Source organism: Myotis daubentonii, chromosome 15 (genome assembly GCF_963259705.1).
Source record: "Myotis daubentonii chromosome 15, mMyoDau2.1, whole genome shotgun sequence".
Lineage (NCBI taxonomy): Eukaryota > Metazoa > Chordata > Mammalia > Chiroptera > Vespertilionidae > Myotis > Myotis daubentonii.
In genome coordinates this window covers 9,086,448-9,105,290 of record NC_081854.1, presented here as the reverse complement: position 1 = coordinate 9,105,290, position 18,843 = coordinate 9,086,448, and the positions used below count along the sequence as shown (strand labels likewise).

At 57.4% G+C, this 18,843-nt stretch overlaps 2 protein-coding genes across 3 annotated transcripts in view; one reads left to right on the top strand and one right to left on the bottom strand.

The window, feature by feature from the left end:
- Positions 1 to 3,281: 3,281 nt before the first annotated feature.
- EMP3 (epithelial membrane protein 3) lies at positions 3,282 to 7,196 on the top strand. The gene is made up of 5 exons (XM_059665956.1): positions 3,282 to 3,575; positions 4,441 to 4,533; positions 4,783 to 4,885; positions 6,011 to 6,151; positions 6,944 to 7,196. The coding sequence occupies exons 2-5, from the start codon at positions 4,456 to 4,458 to the stop codon at positions 7,111 to 7,113; spliced, it is 492 nt and encodes a 163-aa protein (XP_059521939.1). The 5' UTR covers positions 3,282 to 3,575; positions 4,441 to 4,455; the 3' UTR covers positions 7,114 to 7,196.
- A 493-nt stretch (positions 7,197 to 7,689) lies between these two features.
- The window catches only part of TMEM143 (transmembrane protein 143), a 22,351-nt gene continuing 11,197 nt past the window's right edge, over positions 7,690 to 18,843 (bottom strand). For both annotated transcript variants that reach the window (XM_059665952.1, XM_059665951.1), the window contains 4 exons: positions 17,835 to 17,965; positions 15,969 to 16,248; positions 9,126 to 9,315; positions 7,690 to 8,650 (listed from right to left, as the gene is read on the bottom strand). In XM_059665952.1, the coding sequence (XP_059521935.1) occupies positions 8,451 to 8,650; positions 9,126 to 9,315; positions 15,969 to 16,248; positions 17,835 to 17,965 (801 nt within the window). In that variant the 3' untranslated portion in view covers positions 7,690 to 8,450. The remainder of the gene's footprint in view (positions 8,651 to 9,125; positions 9,316 to 15,968; positions 16,249 to 17,834; positions 17,966 to 18,843) is intronic.

Here is an 18,843-nt window from a genome sequence, read left to right as displayed (position 1 = left end):
GAGGGGCGGGACTGGGAGGTGTTGAGGGGCGGGGCTGGGAGGTGTTGAGGGGCGGGGCTGGGAGGTATTGAGGGACGTAGCCGCGAGGTCTGCGGCGGTGAGGGGTGGGACAGGGTACCTGAGGAGGGCGGGGCGTCAGAGGCCAGCTAGGGGCGTGCCTGGAAGAACCAACGAGGAGCCTGGTGAGAGGACCCTGAGAAGGACTCCGGTTCCCCAGACCTGATGGGACGGGGCTAACCGGCTGGCGCTCTGGCTGGACCTGTGGGTGGTCGGAGTGGCCAACCTGCGAGCATGGGTCTGAGAAGCGGGGGGGGCGGGGGGGTGTAGCCGGGAGTGGGAGGCAGGAGCTGAAAGAGCCTGCGATGGCAGGTCTGAGAGGGAAACGTCTGGAAGGCTCTGCACCAGCCCGAGAGAAGCGTGTCTTAAACTAAGACCAAGTTATTCTGAGGATTCATTAGCAGGGAGGCGGGGCCGCTCACGGCCTCAGGTCCTCGCAGAGGCTCACTACGCATGCGCGGCCCAGAGCCTCCAGAGAAGCCGCCACTGAATCGGAAGTGGGCGTGGCCTCTCGCGCGCCGCGCCAGCCCCCGTTCTCCGTCCACGCCCCTCGTAGGGCACGCCCCCTCGCTTCGCAGGGCACGCCCCCTCAGCGGACTGCTGCTACCCACGTGGGCCTCCCCAGAGCGGGCTGGCAGTGGGCGAAGCGCCCTGCAAGCTGGGTGTGCCTGAAGCCTGCGGTTTCCTGTGGGAGGAAGCGGCTCGCGGGCACTCAGCTCAGCCTGCAGCGTTGGAGGCCCAGGAAGGGGAGATCCCTCCACCGCTCTCAGATCCTCTGACTCTTCCCCTTGCACAGGGCCCTAACACGGGGGACCCCCGGAACAGCCCCTGGATACCAAGTACCGTGCTGATCCCATTCAGGGAACTTGATTCAGAGCCGTACCCCGCTGTTCTCCACCTCCCCCGCTCAAATTTCCGTCTCCCTAACCCCTGGTCCCTGGACTCCTCCCCAGACCTGTGGTCCAGCCCCTTGGCCCCCTTTGCCTGCACTCCCTGAAAAGCATGTGACCCTCTAGCTCCCAGTGTTTGCCTTAGTGACCCAGACTTTCTAACTTGCTTGAGGTTCTGAGTTCAGACCCCCCAGTTACTCTCCCTCTGAAAGGCAGATTTAAGACTACCTACCTATTCCCTAACCCGAGGGACCCTCAGTTTGTACTCCAACTTTTTCGTCTTGGGATCCAATAATGTGCCCCTTTCCCAGATTCTCAAAACCTTGATCTAAGGTCCCCCAGCACTGAATCCACTCAGGGCCCCACTACCTGGTATAACTAACACATACAACAGTGCTTACGATGTGCCAGGCACTACTCTAAAAACTACCCTATGGTGCACTCACTATTATCCCCATTTGACAGATAGAAAAACTGAGGCATAGAGAGGTTATTAGGAACTTGCCCAAAATCACAGCTAGTGAGTAAAGCATCTTGGATTTGAAGCCAGCCAGTGTGTTTCTAGAGTCTGTGCTGTACTGGTACCCCAGCTTCCAAGTCTCCCCAAGTACCCACCCAATCGCTGAACTGCCCTCAGGGAGCCCACATGACCAATCTCGCTCCCTCCCCCAGCTCTGGCCCCATCAGATACCCATTCATGCTATCGCCCAGTTTCCTTCCGATGCAGGGGCCCTAAATTGCAGTTTTCCAGCTCTCGGTTTCTTATCAGAACCCCTGTCCCTCACTATTCACCACCACCCAACTCTTCTAAGAGACCCAGCTATGTAGAAACCATCCCACCCACCCAAATGCAATAATCCAAGAAATAATCCAAGAATAATAGTTAACGTTAAATGGCTGGTACTGCACTTCCTTTAAAACCTTCCCATGACTTCTCATTGCGCTTAGAATGAAAATCCAAGCTCCTCCCCTGTCTTCAAGGGGCCTCTTTGATTTCCCTTCCTACCCTCCCTCCAGCTCCCTATATCCCAGACACACTGGCCCTTCTGTCTGCTCCCCAAACAACCTGAGTTTGTTCTCAAGAGCCTCTGCGCTTGCTCTCCGGAGAGCCCAGCATTCAAATGGCTCCTGTCTTCGGGTCTCAGCTCAGATGTCGCCTCCTTGGAGAGGCCTGGCGTGATCACCCTGTTCAAAGTAGGTTCCCCTCACACTGTCCTTATCTCCATCACTCTGTTCTGTTTCCTTCATTGTCTTTATCACGGTCTGAGATGTCTCTGGTGTAGTGATGTTTCCTCTTGATTGTCTGTCTCCCTCCGTTAGGAAGGTAAGCCCACAGTAATAGTCGGCTCCATCTGTGTGTTGTTGTTTTATTTTTCATTAACTCCTGGTTCATAATCGATATTCAATAAATGTTTGATGGAGAAAGGAACGAACGTGTTAGGTGTGTTAATGTACTGGTATCACCTTATTCGTCTAGAACACGGGTCGGACTTACCATTATCAGGATTAGTATATTGTCAGTATTATTAGTGTTCCTATTCCCACAGATGAGGAAGCTGAGGCTCAGAGAGTGGATGTAATTAGTCAAGGCCTTCCCCCACCCCCCGCCCCCCAAGGCAGGAAATGGTGGTCTTAACTTCCACTCCCTGCTCCCTCCTACAGTTTCCCATCCTCTGACCGCCCCCCCCCCCCCCCGCCCCCATGGTGCCAAGTCCACCACCCTCAGCCCACTCCGCACTGCAGGAATCTGGGCTCCTCCCTCAGGCTCAGGCTCCCATCCCTCGGGAGTATCCAGTCCTAAGTCCCATCAAGAAAAGCAGACAGCCCTGACCGGTTTGGCTCAGTGGATAGAGCGTCGGCCTGCGGACTGAGGGGTCCCGGGTTCCATTCCGGTCAGGGGCATGTACCTTGGTTAAGGGCACATCCCCAGTGGGGAGTGTGCAGGAGGCAGCTGATGGATGTTTCTAACTCTCTATCCCGCTCCCTTCCTCTCTGTAAAAGATCAATAAAATATATTTTTAAAAAAAGAAAAGAAAAGCAGACATCCGGTCCCAGGCCCCAGGTCCCAGGTCCCAGGTCCCAGGCCCCAGGTCCCAGGACAAGACCCAGAGCGGAGGCCTGAGAATCTGGCCCTCCCACCCCTGACGCCCCACCCCAGGGCCCCGGCTCCTCTCCACTCCCTCCAAGGACTTCTCATCTCAACCCTGGGAGGGAGCCCCAACAGATTCGCATGTGGGGGCAGTGGGCGGGCTCAGAGAATGAAGAACCAGTGCCTGGGCCCTCCCTCTGGCGGCAAACCTCAGCTGGGTGCGGTGCGGGTGGGTATAAAAGGGTCGGTATATATATTGAGAGGAGCAGAGGAAGAGAAACCGGAGAGTGAAGAGAGAGAGAGGGAAAAGGTATAGGCAGTGAGGACAGGGGAGAAAGGGCGAGAGAGAGAAAGAAAGAGAGAAAGGGTTCTAGGGTTGGAGGGGAGACGGACGGAGAGCCAGAGGGGAGAGCGAGGGAGGGAGGAAGGCGGCGAGGGAGGCGGGGGCCCCGAGAGGGTGGAAGGAGGCAGGCGAAGGGCGGGGCACGGAGGCCCAAGCGAGGGACAGACTCCAACTCTGACTTTTTCCGCCGCGCGGGGTAAGTTTCCAGTCCGTTATCTGGACTGGGATTCCTTTATTTACTCGGGAGTGCAGCCGTTTGGGAAGGACACCCCCATGGAGATACTTCGAATTTCGGAAATGATCTCTTAGCCCTGGGGGTGCAGATTCAGAAAGGGGTGGGGCCCAGCAAGGTTTGGGGCGGGGGGGGGGGTTCCCAGCAGAGCCCTCCACCGGAGAATGTCCTGCAATTTTTCCCCACGGATGTCCGCTCTCCCCGGGGGACCCCGAGAGCGGGACTTTGCCTGAGAACTCCCCAGGTCTGGGCCACCTCCGGGCCCCCTCCCCTTTCTGGGCACTGCGTGGTGGTGGTGGGAGGCTGGTTCCCTGTTCTCAGGCCTCTCTCTCTCCCCAAACACAGATCCCGTCCATTTCCCCAACGGGGTGCCCAGCAGGCACCAGCCTGGCAGCAGGGTGGGGCGGGGACCTCGTGGGCACAGCCAGGGGCTGGGGTTTCCCTGGTATTCGGAGGCTGGAGGGTGGGATGAGTCACCGATGATTCACCCGGAACCCAGAGACGGAGAGGGGTGGGGTGAGTCGAGGATGCCTGTCTCTGGGGGCAGCTTCTGCTGCGTCCGGAGGGGCTGCAGCTTGAACGTTCCTAGCCCTGACCCGGGACGGGGCCCTGGGGACTCGGAGTGAAGCACAGTGCTAGTTCCGATCATTCCTGGACTCAAGAGTCCATCCCTGGCCCGCTCCGGCCCCTGGGGGATTCAGGATTCCGGGCTCCCAGCCTCAGACCCCGGAGTCTGGAACCAGCCCCTTTGTCCACGAGGATTTGGGCATCTCACCCTCCCCTGTGCCAACCTCCTGAATCCACCATCTCCTGACGCCCCCTACCCCAGGCTCCCACTGCAGCCATGTCATTCCTCCTGCTGGTGGTCTCGGCCCTGCACATCCTCATTCTCATCCTGCTTTTCGTGGCCACTCTGGACAAGGTAAGCCGGCTCGGAGCGGCCTGCTCTCCTGCAGACGCCGCCACACCCCTCCTCTAAAGGCGCCCGCCCTCTTCCCCCAGCCTCTGCCTCTGATGCCGCCACCCCCACCCCCTTCCCCTTTCTGACTAAATCCACGTTTTGCCCCAGCTCAGCCCCTTCTCGGCACCACGCCCTGGTTCTAACCCTTCCCACAGGCTCCCTGGCCCCGCCCACTTTCCCATTCCCGCCTTGTTTCTCTGCCCATCCCAGTCCTGGTGGACCCTCCCCGGGAAGGAGTCCCTGAATCTCTGGTCTGACTGCACGTGGATCAGGCACAACGATACGTGGCTCTGCGGGGATGTCAGCGAGAACGGTGAGGGGTAGCGGGGGCTGGCCTGCAAAGGGGAGGGGTCACCCCAAGTCTCTTCCCCGGGACCAAGTCTCAAACGCGCCAAGGTTGGAGTGGGCAGGTCTGGCTCTCAGTGCTGAGTGAGGGGGCCCGATGTAGGGCCCACCTATCGCTAAGCCCCCCTTCCCTTATGATTCAGAGGTTTAAGAAATTGGGAGAATGTTCCCAGGATTCTGAAAAGATCGGACTATGTTTCCAAAGTTCTAAGGACCATATTGGGTTTTTATTTATTTTTTATGTATTTTATTGATTTTTCTCAGAGAGAAAGGGAGAAGGATAGTTAGAAACATCGGTGAGAGGGAAACATCGATCAGCTACACCCCCTACTGGGGATGTGCCCGCAACCCAGGTACATGCCTTTGACCGGATCGAACCTGGGACCTTTCAGTCCGCAGGCCGACGCTCTATCCACTGAGCCAAACCGGTCAGGGCCCCATTGAGTTTTTAGAGGTGGGGCTGAATCCTTCCCAGGCTCTAAGGGAGGGGGGCAGTGGCAGATGCACCCGAGTTCTAAAGGGGCAATTTGCATCTGTCAAAATTTCTAAGTCAGAAGAAGGTAAAAGATGAAATGAGTTTCCCCTAAGAATGAAGCAAGAATTTCTGTTCTCTTGACCTAGATTCAGTTTTGTACTGGAGGTAGCCAATGCGACAAGGCAAGAGCCTTCCTAACGCCGCGACCCTTTAATACAGTTCCTCGTGTGGTGGTGACCCCCAACCATAAAATTATTTTCGTGGCTACTTCATCGCTGTAATGTTGCTACGGTTATGAATCGTCATGTAAATATCTGATATGCAGGATGTATTTTCATTGCTGGCGACCCACAGGTTGAGAACCGCTGGGAGTAAAGACGTTTCTATTCCCAGTGGACATGTTTCTGTAGAAAACCCTAAAGCAGCTTCTAAAACTGATCAGGGGGGCGTAGCAAAGCGATAGGAATGAAGGTTGTTACTGTGTCTTTCCCACGTATCCAAACCTGCATGGCTCTAAATTGGGGGGAGGGGAGGGGGTTGTTGGAGACGAGGAGCAAGCCGGTGGAGCTGGAACGCTGGGCCTCCGTGACTCCCGCCTCTATCTCCTCCTCATTGCAGCCTGGCTGAAGGCCGTCCAGGGCCTCATGGTGCTCTCCCTCATCCTCTGCTGCCTGTCCTTCATCCTCTTCATGTTCCAACTCTACACCATGCGGCGAGGAGGGCTCTTCTATGCCACTGGCTTCTGCCAGCTGTGCACCAGTAAGCACTGTTCCCTGGGAACTGAAGGGAAGGGAGGGGGCCAATCAGGATGCTGGGGACCCCGAGAATGGACAACTGGTGAAAGGAAACGATTCCCAACAGCCTGAGGACCATGTGAGGTGCCTCCGTGGCATCGCTCTGCCCCCAGGGACTGGCAGCCTTCAGCGACTCCATGGTGGTCTGTGTCGCTGAGTCATGGGGGAGCTGGCACTTGGGGCTTCAAGGAGCCAGTGCTGAGGAAGGTGGTGGGCAGATCATTTAAATCCCTGAGATGGAGGTGGGGGGAATCAGGGATAGGTGACTAATTAATATCCCAGAACTCTGAGTCATCATAGTGGTCTTGTAATTATAATGGCAGCCAGCTCCTGTTTCTTGTGGATCTACCATGTATCAGACACTTCAGGGAGTTTTATGTACTTTTCCTTTTTTTTTTTTTTACTTCAAGTGCAAAGGGCTAAATTAATCATAGTCCTCGGTTTGGGGAACATTCTCTTCCTATGTTCCCGCAAAGCCCCTCTTGTTTTATTAATGCACTCTGTGTGCTTGGCTGGTAGACCTTCAACAATATTCCTTGAATGGATGGGTGAGGAGCTATTACCGACCCATGTTTATGGATAAGGAGACGCAGAGATGAAAGCGCCCAAGGCCGGTCTGCCGCAGCCTGGTGCGCAGAGTTGGGGGAGAAACCACAACTCCCGGCAGGCAGCGGTGCTGCCCGCTTGCCCTCCGGCGGCTCCTTCGCCCCATGGGTTGCTGGGATATGCAGTCTTCTTGGTTCCCGTCTCCCCACAGGCCTGGCAGTGTTCACGGGGGCCCTGATCTACGCCATTCACGTGAACGAGATCCTGTCCAAGCACCCGCCTGGGGGCAGCTTCGGCTACTGCTTCGCGCTGGCCTGGGTGGCCTTCCCCCTCGCCCTGGCCAGCGGCATCATCTACATCCACCTTCGGAAGCGGGAGTGAGCGCTGAGCGTCGCCTTGCGGCCCTGCCCACTCCCGGCCCCTTCGCCTCGCCCGCCTCCCGAAAATAAAACCGCTTAACCGCCCGCCTTCGCTCCTTCCTTCCTCCTCCCGGGCCCGGGCTGCTCAGGCCTGAGCTCTCCTGAGCTGGGACAGCCCGCCCCCCCGCCCCCCGCAGTGCCGCCTTCAGAACGTCCCGCTCCTGCCCCCCCCCCCCGGGTCCCTCCAAACTCGGACACAGGAGCCCGAGGTCCCAAGGCCACGGGCCCTGCCATCTCAAGTCTCAGGATCCCCCCCGAGTGGGACCGCCGACACTGGCTTCCGGGGAAGAACCGAGTCTGGGTCCCCCCCCCTCCCGTGTGCAAGGGGCTCTCACTCCGCTGGGCGGGCCTGTGTGCTGTTCTAGGCTGTTGGTCTCTCGCTCCCTGGCGTCCCCTGGGAGACAGGTTTCCATTCCCCTCTTAGAACGCAGTCTTCCCCCTTTGCAACCCACCGCCTCCTCTTCCCCCTCATCCCCAAACGCTGCCTCTGCCCGGACACCTTGGTGAGAATTAGATGGCACCGCTGCACACTGCCCACTCACCCGGAGTCTGAGACATGATTTATTCCGCTGGGAGAGGGAAATGATAGACCAATAAATATCGCACAGGCCCCTGGAGAAGGGAAGGTCCGGCGAGGTAGTTTGTGTAGAAAGGGGGAGCGCAGGGCGGGGAAGGCACCTGAGGTTGGGGGGCCTGCATGGAATCGCTTCCTGGTGAGGGCCGTCCGCCTGGCCCCCGGCTCCTGCTGGCCCCCGGCTCCCCCCTCAGCCTGGGCGAGCTGATGAGCCGTGGGCCCGGCGGCCCGCCTGCCTTAGAAGTCGTGCGACTGATGGAAAGCTCGGGTTTCTTTTAGGAATTCTGATCGTTTCCATGCAGCGACAACTGGCCGCCCCCAAACTGAGCGCCCAGACGCTGTCACCGGCAGTGCGGCGCTCCTGGCCGCGGGCTGGGCTCCGCCGGGTGAGCGTGGCGGGCGCTGTGCCCGGAGCGGGCTAAAAGGGCTAAAAGGACAATGACATGTGGCCTCGGGAGGGCGCGGCCGAGGGGCGCGCAGGTGGTCAGTAGGGTTAGCAGCTGTGATCGGCTGACTCCCTCCTCAGCCGAACCCCCATTTGGTTGTTTACAGCTGGGTGGGGGGGGGATGCAGGCTGTCTTGGTTGGGGGCTTTGTTTTAGGAATAAAGTGTAACAGTGGGAACTAGAGCTGCCATGCATCGTAGCTGTGATGAGCAGTTTGTCATGAGGAGGCGGGGCTTAGCTCCTAACCAGGTGGCGGCGCGGAGAGGCTTCTCCCCGGTTGTCACGGCGGGGCGGGGCCTGCGGGGGACGTGTCGGTCGCCAACGGGTCTAGTTTGGGGAACCCCGAAGGCGGGTACGTCCCCACGCTCTCCGTCAGGGCTTGCAGGTGGCCCAGAGCCCGGGCTCCGTTGAAGGTCACGGCACAGCCCGTCTGGGTCAGGAGCCAGTTCTCTACCTCCGACTGGAGCCAGCGGGAGGTCTCTGTAGGGGAGAGGCGGGAGCTGTGAGGAGCCAGGGGGACCTGGAAGGCGGGGTGGGCAGGGCCAGGAAGAGGAAGGGCCTGGGCTTGGGAGGGGCGAGGAGGGGAGCGGGGCCAGGCCTGGGAGGCTCGGCTCTGGAGCGCAGATGTGGGGACGAGCCAGGAGGGGTGGGGGCTCTTGTTCGAAAGGGAAGGGACAGGGGTCTCTTGTAGGGAAAGTGGAGGCTCGTATAGAAAGGCGCACGCGGGGGGGTGGGGGGGGAGTGGGGACATGCCACCCAGAGGTTGAGGTCAGGAAAAAACACGTCCATCAAGACTGTTAACTGGGTTCAGGGGTCCCCTCTGAGGGACGGTGCCTCACGGGGGCAGGTCCTTGGGATCCAGGGGAGTCGGGACGACCGTGTAGTGACCGTGTGGAGGCCGTTTCAGGGGGGAAGGGGACTGGGTGGGAGGGGGCGTCCCCGGGTAGGGTCCTACCTTCGGGCGGGCCGCTCGCGCCCCCTGGCCGCCGGGCCAGGAAGGTGTGCGCCAGCAGCGCCTCCTTGACGTGCTCGTCCTGCGCGCGCAGGGCCAGCGCGCTGAGCAGCTCCGAGTTGTTGGACGTGCTGCGGTAGTAGAGCATGTGCGCCAGCTCCAGCGCGTGCACGCTGCGCTGCTGTCCGAACATCTGCAGGCGGGACAGCTGCAGCTCGGCCACCGGGCGGGGCAGGGCCGCGCTCGGACCGTGCACACCCCGCCTCGGTCACTCTCGCTGGTAGGGCCCTTTGGGCGGACTCCCGAGCCCTCCCCAGATCTGCTGGTGCAGGTCCCCAGGACCAGGGCCCAACTATTTGTATTTTTAAATACATTTTTACTGATTTCAGAGAGGAAGGGACAGGGAGATATAGAAACATCAATGAGACAGTATCATTGATCGGCTGCCTCCTGCATGACCCCCCTACAGGGATCAATCCCGCAACCCGAGCATGTGCCTTTGGAATCGAACCCAGGACCCTCCAGTCCACAGGCCAACGCTCTATCCACTAAGCCAAACCAGCTAGGGCCGGCTAGTTGTATTTTTAATCCACTCGCTCTCAAGCCGGTGACTCTGAGGTCGCCAACAATATTTTGCAGCAGCGGAATCATGCATTAATGGATTGGTTCAAGGATTTTCAGTCGACACAGGCTTTAGCCTTGGAACTTTTTGCTACAATTATTTAAGTCCTTATCTTTTAGACACATACTAAAGTATTTGCAGACGACATGCTAGGATTTGCTTCCAAATAATTCAGTAGTGAGAGAGCGGGGATCTTCAGGTGAAACGCGACTGACTATTGCTAATTGTAGATGCTGGATGCTGGCTGCCTGGGAGCTCGTCATATAATTTCATTTCTGCATTTTAAAAAACTTTTCCATAATTCTTTTTAAAAAGGTTTAAAATAGTAACTGGTAAAGAGAAGTGCTAACAGACAAAAGTACTCAAAGAGTAGCCCCGGCTGGGTGGTTCATTGGTTGGAGCATCCTCCCATAAACCAAAAAGGTTGCAGGTTCAATTCCTGGTCAGGTCACATACCTAGATTGCAGGTTCAATCCCCAGTTCGGGGCACGTGTACCCAAGGCAACTGATCAATAACTGGTCAATGTTTCTCTTTCCCTTCCTTCCTCTCTCTCTGATAATAAATGAAAACATACTCTTGGCTCTGGCCAGTGTGGCTCGGTGGTTACAGCATCAGCCACACACTAAAGGGTCTCAGATTTGATTTGCAGTCAAGGGCACGTACCTGGTTTGCAGGTTCAATGCCGGGCCCTGGTTGGGGTACATTTGGGAGGCAACCAATTGATGTGTCTCTCTCTCACATCTATGTTTCTCTCTCTCTTTTTCTCTCCTTCCCTTCATCCCTCCCTCCCTTCCACTCTCTCTAAAAATGGGGACAACAGCCCTAGCAGGTTTGGCTCAGTGGATAGAGCATCGGCCTGCGGACTGAAGGGCCCCAGGTTCGATTCTGGTCAAGGGCACATGCCCAAGTTGTGGTCTCAATCCCCAGTAGGGGGCGTGCAGGAGGCAGCCGATCAATGATTCTCTCATTGATGTTTCTTTCTCTCTCTCTCTCTCTCTCTCTCTCTCTCTCTCTCTCTCTCTCTCTCTCTCTCCCTCTCCCTTTTTCTCTGAAATCAATAAAAATATTTTTAAAAATGGAGACAATATCATTGGGTAAGGATTAACAGCAACAAAAAAGAAAGAAAAGAAAACATATTCTTGGGTGAGGATTTAAAAACAATATTCGAAGCACAAGTCGCTTTGAGGGGAGAAGAAGAGAAGGGCAGGTCTGGGCCCAGCTGTCCACTTGCTGCACCCGTCCCCATTGGTCAACCCCTCCTTGCCTGGACTCCTTCCCCAGCCCTGATGTCCCTCCGGAGGGGAAGGAGAGCCCACCCATGCCTGGGGCTCACACTGGAAACTCCCACCAAACTCCTCCGTTCATCCACAAAACAGGCTCCAGGCTGCTGGGTCCGGCAGGCTGCAGGCCTTGAAATGAGTCTGAACTCTGCCCCCTACCGGCTGTGGCCCCGCTGGGCTACGACCTAAGACAGGCAGCGCTATCTGTGAAATGAGGCAGATGACAGGAAGTGCTCAGGAAGTCAAAACTCAGTTAATGAAACCCTTGGCACAGAGCCAGGGCCCAGAGAAGCATTTACACATTAGCAACGACTGGATCTCCATCCACACTGGGCTGGGGCCGCCTTTTAGGTGCAAGTCTCTCCCCCCACCGAGCGCTGCCCGCCTGAGGCCGAGGCCCAACGTAAAATGCCTGGAGCCGACCCCGCCCTGCAAAACCGCTGGCCTGGCCTGGCCTGGCCTGGCCGGCGCTGACGACGCACGTGATGACGGCTGAGCTCGGACTGTGCTCTCTTCCTGCAAGCCCTGCAGCCGGCTTATGTCCCTGCATTGGAACGAATCGCCATTCCCACGGCTGAAGGGAGATGCAGGAATCGGGGACCCGCTGACATGAAAACACATCGGGTTCTGTGTCTGCCCTGCAGAGCCCAGGGTGCGGAATTCTCACAGGTTAACGAGCCGGTCACGCTCCTCTCCGCACACAGATGCGACCTGGCCTCTCCCTGGAGACCTCTCCACCTGCACCTGCATGTGCCCTTCACACTCACCGCGGCCCACACTGAGGAAGGGGTCTCCCCTCACCGAACCCTCCCTCCCTCCTCCCCTGGGGTCCATATCTGGGGTAACCCCACCATCTACCCAGGCACCGTCCTTACCCACCCCCACCAGCCTGTCAGACCCCTGGCACCGTCCTTACCCACCCCCACCAGCCTGTCAGTCCCCAGCCCGGTCCTCCTGTCTTCTCTTTGCCGTTCCTTCCTCTCCAACCTCCTCCCTGTCCTCGGTCTCCCCATTCCAGTCTGTCCCTGCACAGCTCGAGGCTCCCCTGCTCCCGGTGCCTCCCATGGCTCCCCAGTGCCCTCAGGGCCGGAGCTCTTGGGCCTGGCCCCTGGGGATTGCTCCCACTCGCCTTCCACTCCTCCCCTCTGAGCGCAGCCCCGTGTGGAACAAACCAGTTGACCCCGAGCATGCCTGCTCTCAGGCCTCCGAGCCTTAGATCAGGCCAAGCACCTCTGGACCATTCTTAGAAAACGTCCCTGCCTCAATGTCAATGTTCAGGACGGACATCGCTTCCCACAGATGAGCAGCTGTGTGCCTGGGTTCCTGAGGACCCACTTCTACCGCCCCCTCCAGGGCAGGACCCGCCTGATGTGTCTCTGGGGCACCAGCTCGGCCGCCTCCCCAGGCTGCCCCCGGGCTGCTCTGTGCTGTGCTGAGACCCACAGAGAACCAGGGTGTGGCGGGGCCCCCAGGAGCGCCACTCTGCCCTGACTGGAGGAAAGCTCTCTAGAGCCTCCGAGATGAGGGTAATGGGTGGGCGGGGCTGGTCAGCCTAGCCAAGGGGGACAGGCCAAGGGGGACAGGCCGTGTCAGTAGGAGGAACAGCATATGCAAAGGGAGAGAAGGGAGGGGAAGCAGAGGGGCGGCGCTACCAGCATATGCTGGTGGAGCTGAAGCGTGGAATGGTGCTGGGGAGCCAGGGTCCCTGGTGCTGGGTTGTGAGCATGGCAGCAGGGCCAGGCTGGGGCCATCAGCATGGACTGGAGGAGACCAGGGAGGCTGGGAAGAGGGTCTGTGCTGGGGCTGGAACAGAGGGGAGGAGCCGGCACAGAGACTCGGGGAGCAGGAAGGAGAGCCTGGGACGGATGGGTTGGATGCAGGGCCAGGGCAACTTCAGGGGTCTAGCCAGTGAGTGGGGGGGCAACAGGGCCACCTGCAGGTGGAGAACCAGGAGAAGCAGTGGGAAGGGGGGCCGCGCTGCTCCGCCTGGTCCCTGGTCGAGCTGGCTATGCAGGGCTGAGCACAGAGCACCTGATCGAGGAGACAGGAGAGCCGCTTGTGGGAACTAGGAAGTGGGTGAGCGCTTTCGGGGCAGAGAAAGCGGGCGCGGGGCAGAGAAAGCGGCTGCGCATCCTGCAGCAAAACTGGCCTCTCGGGTGTGTGATCAGAGCGCCTGTCCCGGGATGGGGACTCCAGAAAGGGAGGGGGCTTTGGAATCACAGATGCTGAGCCCAGTGGGGGCGGGGGGTGCACATGGGAAGGGTTTGGGCATGCCCAGGCAGCAGGTGGGGACAGGAGCTTGGGGACCACAATCTAGGAGTGACCTGCAGGAGGGAACAAGTGGGTACAGAGAGGGGGCAGCTGGGCTGAGGTGCAGCGGGCCAGCATGTAGGGCTTGGAGGCTCAGCCAGGGGGCGGGGGGACATTGAACAGATACACTAAACTAACTGGTGAGCCCGGCCCGTGTGGCTCAGTGGTTGACCGCCGACCTATGAGCCATGAGGTCATGTTTCGATTCCCGGTCAGGCACATGCCCCTGGTTATGGGCTAGATTCTGGGCAGAGGGCATGTAGGATGCGGACAATTGGTTCTCTCTCATCACTGCTGTTTCTATCTCTCTCTCTCTCTCCCTCTCCCTTCCTCTTTGAAATCAATAAAAATATATATTTTTAAAATAGTTAATTAATTAACTAGTGAACTGGGTTTTAAACTGGGCCCTTCAGAGACCCAGGGTCAGACACTCGCTCATGCTTACAACCCTCCCATGGCTCCCGTGGCCTGACGATAAAACCCAGGGCTCTACCTTGGCATCCAAGGCCCCCCCCGCCCCCGCCACTTCCGGGGTCTCCCTTCCCCCCTCTGCACGCTGGGCCGAGCCCTGTGCCTTCCCACAAACCATGCTCGCCCAGCCCCTTCTCCACCAGGCCCAACCCTCCCTTTCAAAGCGTTCCCTGGGCCTGGGGATTGCTCCCTGCGCCCTCCCCCAGCCCTGCCCCCTCTCGGCGGCATAGCTGGCTGTTATCTGCGGAATTTATTGCCAGTCTTCCTAACAGCCCGCTGGGATGGCTGCAAACAGCTTGGAAACCAATGAACCAACGAGAGGAGCGAGCCGAGCGGGTACAACAGCTGCCTCCTGCCAGTGCACACTCCCAGGGCTGGTGCCGCCCGGCCCAGGGGAGAATCGGTACCAGGCAGCCCTGGGGCCCCCTGGGCATCGAGGCAGGACACAGGGCTCAGCCATCAGAGCTCAAGTTGGGTGTCAGCCCCCACCTGTCCTCTGGCCACAGACCCTTAGATGGTGAGCGACCTGTGCAATTGAACAGCCGCCCTGTACGCACTCACACGTGGCCCAAGCGAGCAGGGCGCGCATTAAAAATAGTGTCCTGGGCCCCAGGCCCACAGATTCCAATCCAGTCATTTGGGCCGGAGCCCAAAAGGCTCATTAATAACAGCTCCCACCCGCCGGCCTGGCTCAGTTGGCTGAGCATCATCCCAGGCACCAGGAGGCTGCCAGTTTGATTCCCAGGCAGGGCACATGCCCGAGTTCGTGAGCTCAGTCCCCAATGTTTTTCTCTCTCTCTCCTTCTCCCTCTCTCTCTAAAATCAATTTTAAAAAGAAAAAGCATATTCAAAAAATAAAAATGGCCCAGTTCCCCTGGCCCTGGCTGGGCAGCTCAGTTGGTAAGACTGTTGTCTAGATACGCCAAGGTTGCAGGTTCCATCTCAGGTCAGGGCGCGTACAAGAATCAACCAATGGCCCTGACCGGTTTGGCTCAGTGGATAGAGCGTCGGCCTGCAGACTGAAGGGTCCCGGGTTCGATTCCGGTCAAGGGCATGTACCTTGGTTGTGGGCACATCCCCATTAGGGGGTGTGCAGGAGGCAGCTGATTCATATTTCTCTCTCATCGATGTTTCTAACTATCCCTCTCCCTCTCCCTTCTTCTCTGTAAAAAATCAATTATATATATATATATATATATATATATATATATATATATATATATAAAATCAACCAATGAATGCATAGATCAGTGGAACAACAAATCGATGTGGTTCTCTCTCTCAAATCAATAAAAGAAAAAGAAAAAAATGTCTGTTTCTCAAACAGCTGCCCTGGTGGTAGTGACACCTGGCCAGAATGGGAGAGCCACACTCAGGACGCAGTTTCCCAGGGAGTAATGATGATAACAGTGGCACAGCCACCTCTCAGACAGCACCTTCTGTGCTGGGTGTCAGGCTCCGTTCTCAGCACCATACGCATTCACTAATTTAACCCCACGGCCACCCTAGGGGCTAGTCCTGCTGACATCCCCACCCTGCAGATGCGGGAGCGGGTGCACAGAGAGGTTAAGCGTCTCATTCAAGGTCACACAGCTAGACGTCGGTAGAGCTCAATCCAAACCCAAGCCGTCTGGTTCTAAAACACAACCTTCGCCCCTTCGCTAAGCACCTCTCAGTGAGCAGCTGTGAGCACAACTGTAGCACCTACCACAGGCCAGGCGTGGTGCCCAGTGCTCTTCGTGGCTTCGCGCATTTAATCCTCATAACAAGCCTGTGAGGTGGGGCTCACTATTACCCCCATTTTCCAGATGAGGAAACTGGAGGACAGAGAGATCAAGAAACCTGCCCAAGGTTGCAGCGAGTAAACAAGGTAGAGAAGAAAGGGAGGAGAGGAGAGGAGGGGAGGGGAGAGGGGAAGAGAAGAGAGGAGGGGGGGAGATGGGAGGGAAGGAGAGGAGAGGGGAGGAGAGGAGGGGAGAGGAGGGGAGAGGAGGGGAGAGGAGGGGAGAGGAGGGGAGAGGAGGGGAAGGGAGGGGAGGGGGGGAAGGGAAGGGAAGGGGCACCCCATGAGGCAGGAATAGTACATGAAATAAGCGAAAACACAGGTGTCCTGGCCCCGGCGGAACGCCAGGCGCAGGGACCAGGAGGCGCGGCCGGCTTACCTTGGTGGCCCGCAGGCCCATGAAGGCGGCGAAGAACAGCAGCAGCAGGGAGGTGCCCATCTTCAGGTCGGTGAGCACCACCATGCCCACGTTGACGAAGACCGCCACGCCCGAGACCACCAGGAAGAGGTTGAGCAGCGTGCGCTGCAGGGCGGACGTGCGCACCTTCAGCTCGGGCAGCAGCTGCTCCAGGCCCTCCAGGGGCGTGTCCTTGAAGCTCTTCAGCACCAGGTGCCCCCGCTTCGTGCGGGCCGCTAGCACCACCCGCTTAAAGTACCTCCTGGCGACAGAGATGGAGGCGGCGGTCAGCACTGCCCAGGGGGCCCCTCCAGCCCAGGGCACTCGCTCGGCTCTGCCGTCACACGGTCATTTTAAAGGCCGCTGAACGGCCCTGGCTGATCTGGCTCAGTGGATAGAGTGTCAGCCTGCGGACTGAAAGGTCCTGGGTTCGATTCTCTGGGTTGCGGGCTTGAGCCCCAATAGAGGGCGTGCAGGAGGCAGCCGATCAATGATTCTCTCTCATCATTGATGTTTCTATCTCCCTCTGCCTGTCCCTTCCTCTCTCTTTTTTTTAAAAAATATATTTTAATTGACTTTTTACAGAGAGGAAGGAAGAGGGATAGAGAGCCAGAAACATCGATGAGAGAGAAACATCGATCAGCTGCCTCCTGCACACCCCCCCCTGGGGATGTGCCCGCAACCAAGGTACATGCCCTTGACCAGAATTGAACCCGGGACCCTTGAGTCCGCAGGCCGACGCTCTATCCACTGAGCCAAACCGGTTACAGCCCTTCCTCTCTAAAATCAATAAAAATATGTTTTAAAAAATATTTAAAAATAAATAAATAAAGGCCACAGAACGGTGGTGGGAGGGAAGTCAGCTCTGAGCTCAGTGCCCAGCAACGGGGGATCGGGTACAGCATACAGTCCCTACTCCCGGGCACGGGTTGCTGCTGAGGGTATGCACTTGATAAGAGGAGCTGAGAAAAACGCTTTCGTTGAGTTCATTTTCAATGTCCAATCCCACATCTCTGGCCGTGGCTGCTCGGAGCCAGGCAGTGCTGCGAGGCTCTGGAGAGGCAACAGAATGAGGCCGTCAGGGCCCGTGTGCGCAGCGGAGAGACACAATGAAGCTCCCACTGCAAGTCTAAGGATCTGCTTGGACGAGTCCTGAAAGTGGAATTACTGGTTCAGGGGATGTAAGGGGTTCTTTGTCTTTGGCTTTGGCTTTGGTTTGGTGTTCTGGATTCCTGACCATATTTGATAAACTCATTTCCAGAAAGTCTGGGTCACGGACCGGCCCAGTGGTGACTGCGAGAGTCTGGCTGCCCTGACTTGCTCTGTGTTGGAATATCCTGTTAGAAAGATGACGTTATCAGCATCCCGCCCGTGGCCTTCCCGCCCTGAGCCCAGCTCGCGCATCTGGCAAACGGGAGAAGTGTCCCTGCCCTTTCTCTTCCCCTGCCAAGTCTAGTTCCTCCGTTCCCTTGGGAAGAACAGCAGCATTTGCCCGGCCGGCGTGGCTCAGTGGTTGAGCGTGGACCCATGAACCAGGAAGTCACAGTTCAATTCCCGGCCAGGGCACAGGCTCGGGTTGCGGGCTTGGTCCCAGTGTGGGGGGTGCAGAAGGCAGCCGATCCATGATTCTCTCTCATCAGTGATGTTTCTCTCTCTCTCCCTCTCCCCCTCCCCGAAATTAATAAAAATATTTTTTTAAAAAGAAGCTGCATTTGGATGACCCACCCCTCCCCCTTTCTCGACTTCCCACCGGGCCCAGACCTCCAAACCCAGCCACTGACCTGTCAGTCCCCTCTCAGCTCTAACCTCGCTCCCTCCCGCTGCAGCTGGGGAACAGGGCTGCCTCACCTCTCCGCAGGGGTGGCCTTGAAGAAGTAGTAACGCTTGGAGCCCACGCTGGACATACGAGGCATCTTCCCGACTCTCTGGCCCAGGGCCCAGAACTGCATGTAGATGTACTGGTCCAAGTTGATGGTCACCTGCCAAGGGGGCCAGGAGAAGCAAGTAGCTGAGCATGGGCTGGAGCGTGAGTGCAGGGTGCTGACAGGAGATGTCTCTCCCCACCCCCACCCCACCCCCACCCCCCGTGATTTCAGCCCCTCCCCCAGGCCTGTCATCCCCCAGTGCCCGGGCAGGGCCGCCATACACGGTCACTCCTGTCAGACACTGCACAAGGGCATGCCACCTCAGATGGCACCATTCACGTGACAGTCACCACCGCCACATTTCTTTGAACCTAAGATGCCACTGGCTTTAAGCCATTCCATTATTATTATTTTTAAAATATATTTTTATTGATTTCAGAGAGGAAGGGAGAGGGAGAGATAGAAACCTCCATGATGAGAGAGAATCATTGGCTGTCTGCCTCCTGCACGCCCCCTGCTGGGGACTGAGCCCTCAACCTGGGCATGTGCCCTTGACTGGACTCAAACCCGGGACCCTTCAGTCTGTAGGCCGATGCTCTATCCGCTGATCGAGGGCTACTCCCTTATTTTATAAAGCAATTAAAGGAGAAGATATATTGCCAATTAAACTATATCACACCACCACTTATAAGTCACATCCTAATTTCAGAGACAAGAAAATATTTTTTAAAAATACATCTTAAAGCCCCAAAATGTGGAACTTGGGAAACTTTTAGCATTTTCTTTTTTTTTTTTTTTTAATATATTTTATTGATTTTTTACAGAGAGGAAGGGAGAGGGATAGAGAGTTAGAAACATCGATGAGAGAGAAACATCGACCAGCTGCCTCCTGCACACCCCCCACCGGGGATGTGCCCACAAACAAGGCACATGCCCTTGACCGGAATCGAACCTGGGACCCTTGAGTCCGCAGGCCGACACTCCATCCACTG

What these genes read in the sequence shown, in the direction of transcription:
- EMP3 (XM_059665956.1), top strand. Translation starts at nt 4,456, where the DNA reads ATGTCATTCCTCCTGCTGGTGGTCTCGGCCCTGCACATCCTCATTCTC. An exon ending in TCGTGGCCACTCTGGACAAG is followed by an intron (nt 4,534 to 4,782) that starts GTAAGCCGGCTC and finishes TGCCCATCCCAG; the next exon opens with TCCTGGTGGACCCTCCCCGG. An exon ending in CTTCTGCCAGCTGTGCACCA is followed by an intron (nt 6,152 to 6,943) that starts GTAAGCACTGTT and finishes GTCTCCCCACAG; the next exon opens with GCCTGGCAGTGTTCACGGGG.